This window comes from Monoraphidium neglectum, assembly GCF_000611645.1.
Source record: "Monoraphidium neglectum strain SAG 48.87 unplaced genomic scaffold scaffold04289, whole genome shotgun sequence".
NCBI classification, from domain to species: Eukaryota; Viridiplantae; Chlorophyta; class Chlorophyceae; order Sphaeropleales; family Selenastraceae; genus Monoraphidium; species Monoraphidium neglectum.
The window spans coordinates 3,238-3,954 of NW_014009340.1; the positions used below are offsets into that span (position 1 = coordinate 3,238).

The 717-nt window shown below is 71.7% G+C and overlaps 1 protein-coding gene across 1 annotated transcript in view; it reads left to right on the plus strand.

The window, feature by feature from the left end:
• The window catches only part of MNEG_14151 (Kidney carrier protein 1), a gene marked incomplete at both ends in the record, with an annotated part of 3,799 nt that overhangs the window by 1,698 nt on the left and 1,384 nt on the right, over positions 1 to 717 (plus strand). The window contains one exon of the mRNA XM_014037377.1: positions 6 to 402. Coding sequence (XP_013892831.1) covers positions 6 to 402 — 397 coding nt within the window. The remainder of the gene's footprint in view (positions 1 to 5; positions 403 to 717) is intronic.

The window sequence follows — 717 nt, forward strand, 5'->3', positions numbered from 1 at the left end:
GCCAGCAGCAGTGTTGCCAGCAGCGGCAGCAGCGGCAGCGGCGACGGCAACAGCAGCAGCGGCAGCAGCGGCAGCAGCGGCAGCGGCGGCAGCGGCAGCAGTAGCAGCAGCAGCGGCGGCGGCAACAGCAGCAGCAGCAGCAGCAGTAGTAGCAGCGGCAACAGCAGCAGTAACAGCAGCGGCGGCGGCACTGGCGGCGCGGCGCCCGCGTCGGCAGGCACCAAGCTGCTGGCCGGCACGCTCAGCGGCGGCGTCGCCGCGGCGGTGTGCAGCCCGACCGAGTTGGTCAAGGTGCGCCTGCAGGCGGCGGGCAGCACGCACAGGAGCGCGCTGGCGGCGGCGCGGGCGGTGGTGGAGGCGGACGGGGTGGCGGGGCTCTGGAAGGGCGCCACGCCTGGACTGGTGAGAGTGGGACGGCGGCGCGTCTGTAGTGCGGTGTGCGCAGGGCAGGGGCTCGGGGGCGAGCGCGTTTCGTTGTGCTGGGCGGGTGGGCCTGATTGGTTTAGACGGGGGCGCAGCTGGCGGCGGCTTTTCAAGAAAGGGGTCTGTGCCCTGGCGGCGCGAGAGGGGGGATGGATAATCGGCACATGAAGCGCATGCAATGGGCCCCAATCGTTCCCCAGCTGTGCTGCCCCATGCGCAAAGCTGGTATTTTCGGGCGCCCAGATCAGATCACGGTCAAAGGGTTTGACCGCGGGGCCGCCGTCGGGGGGCGGC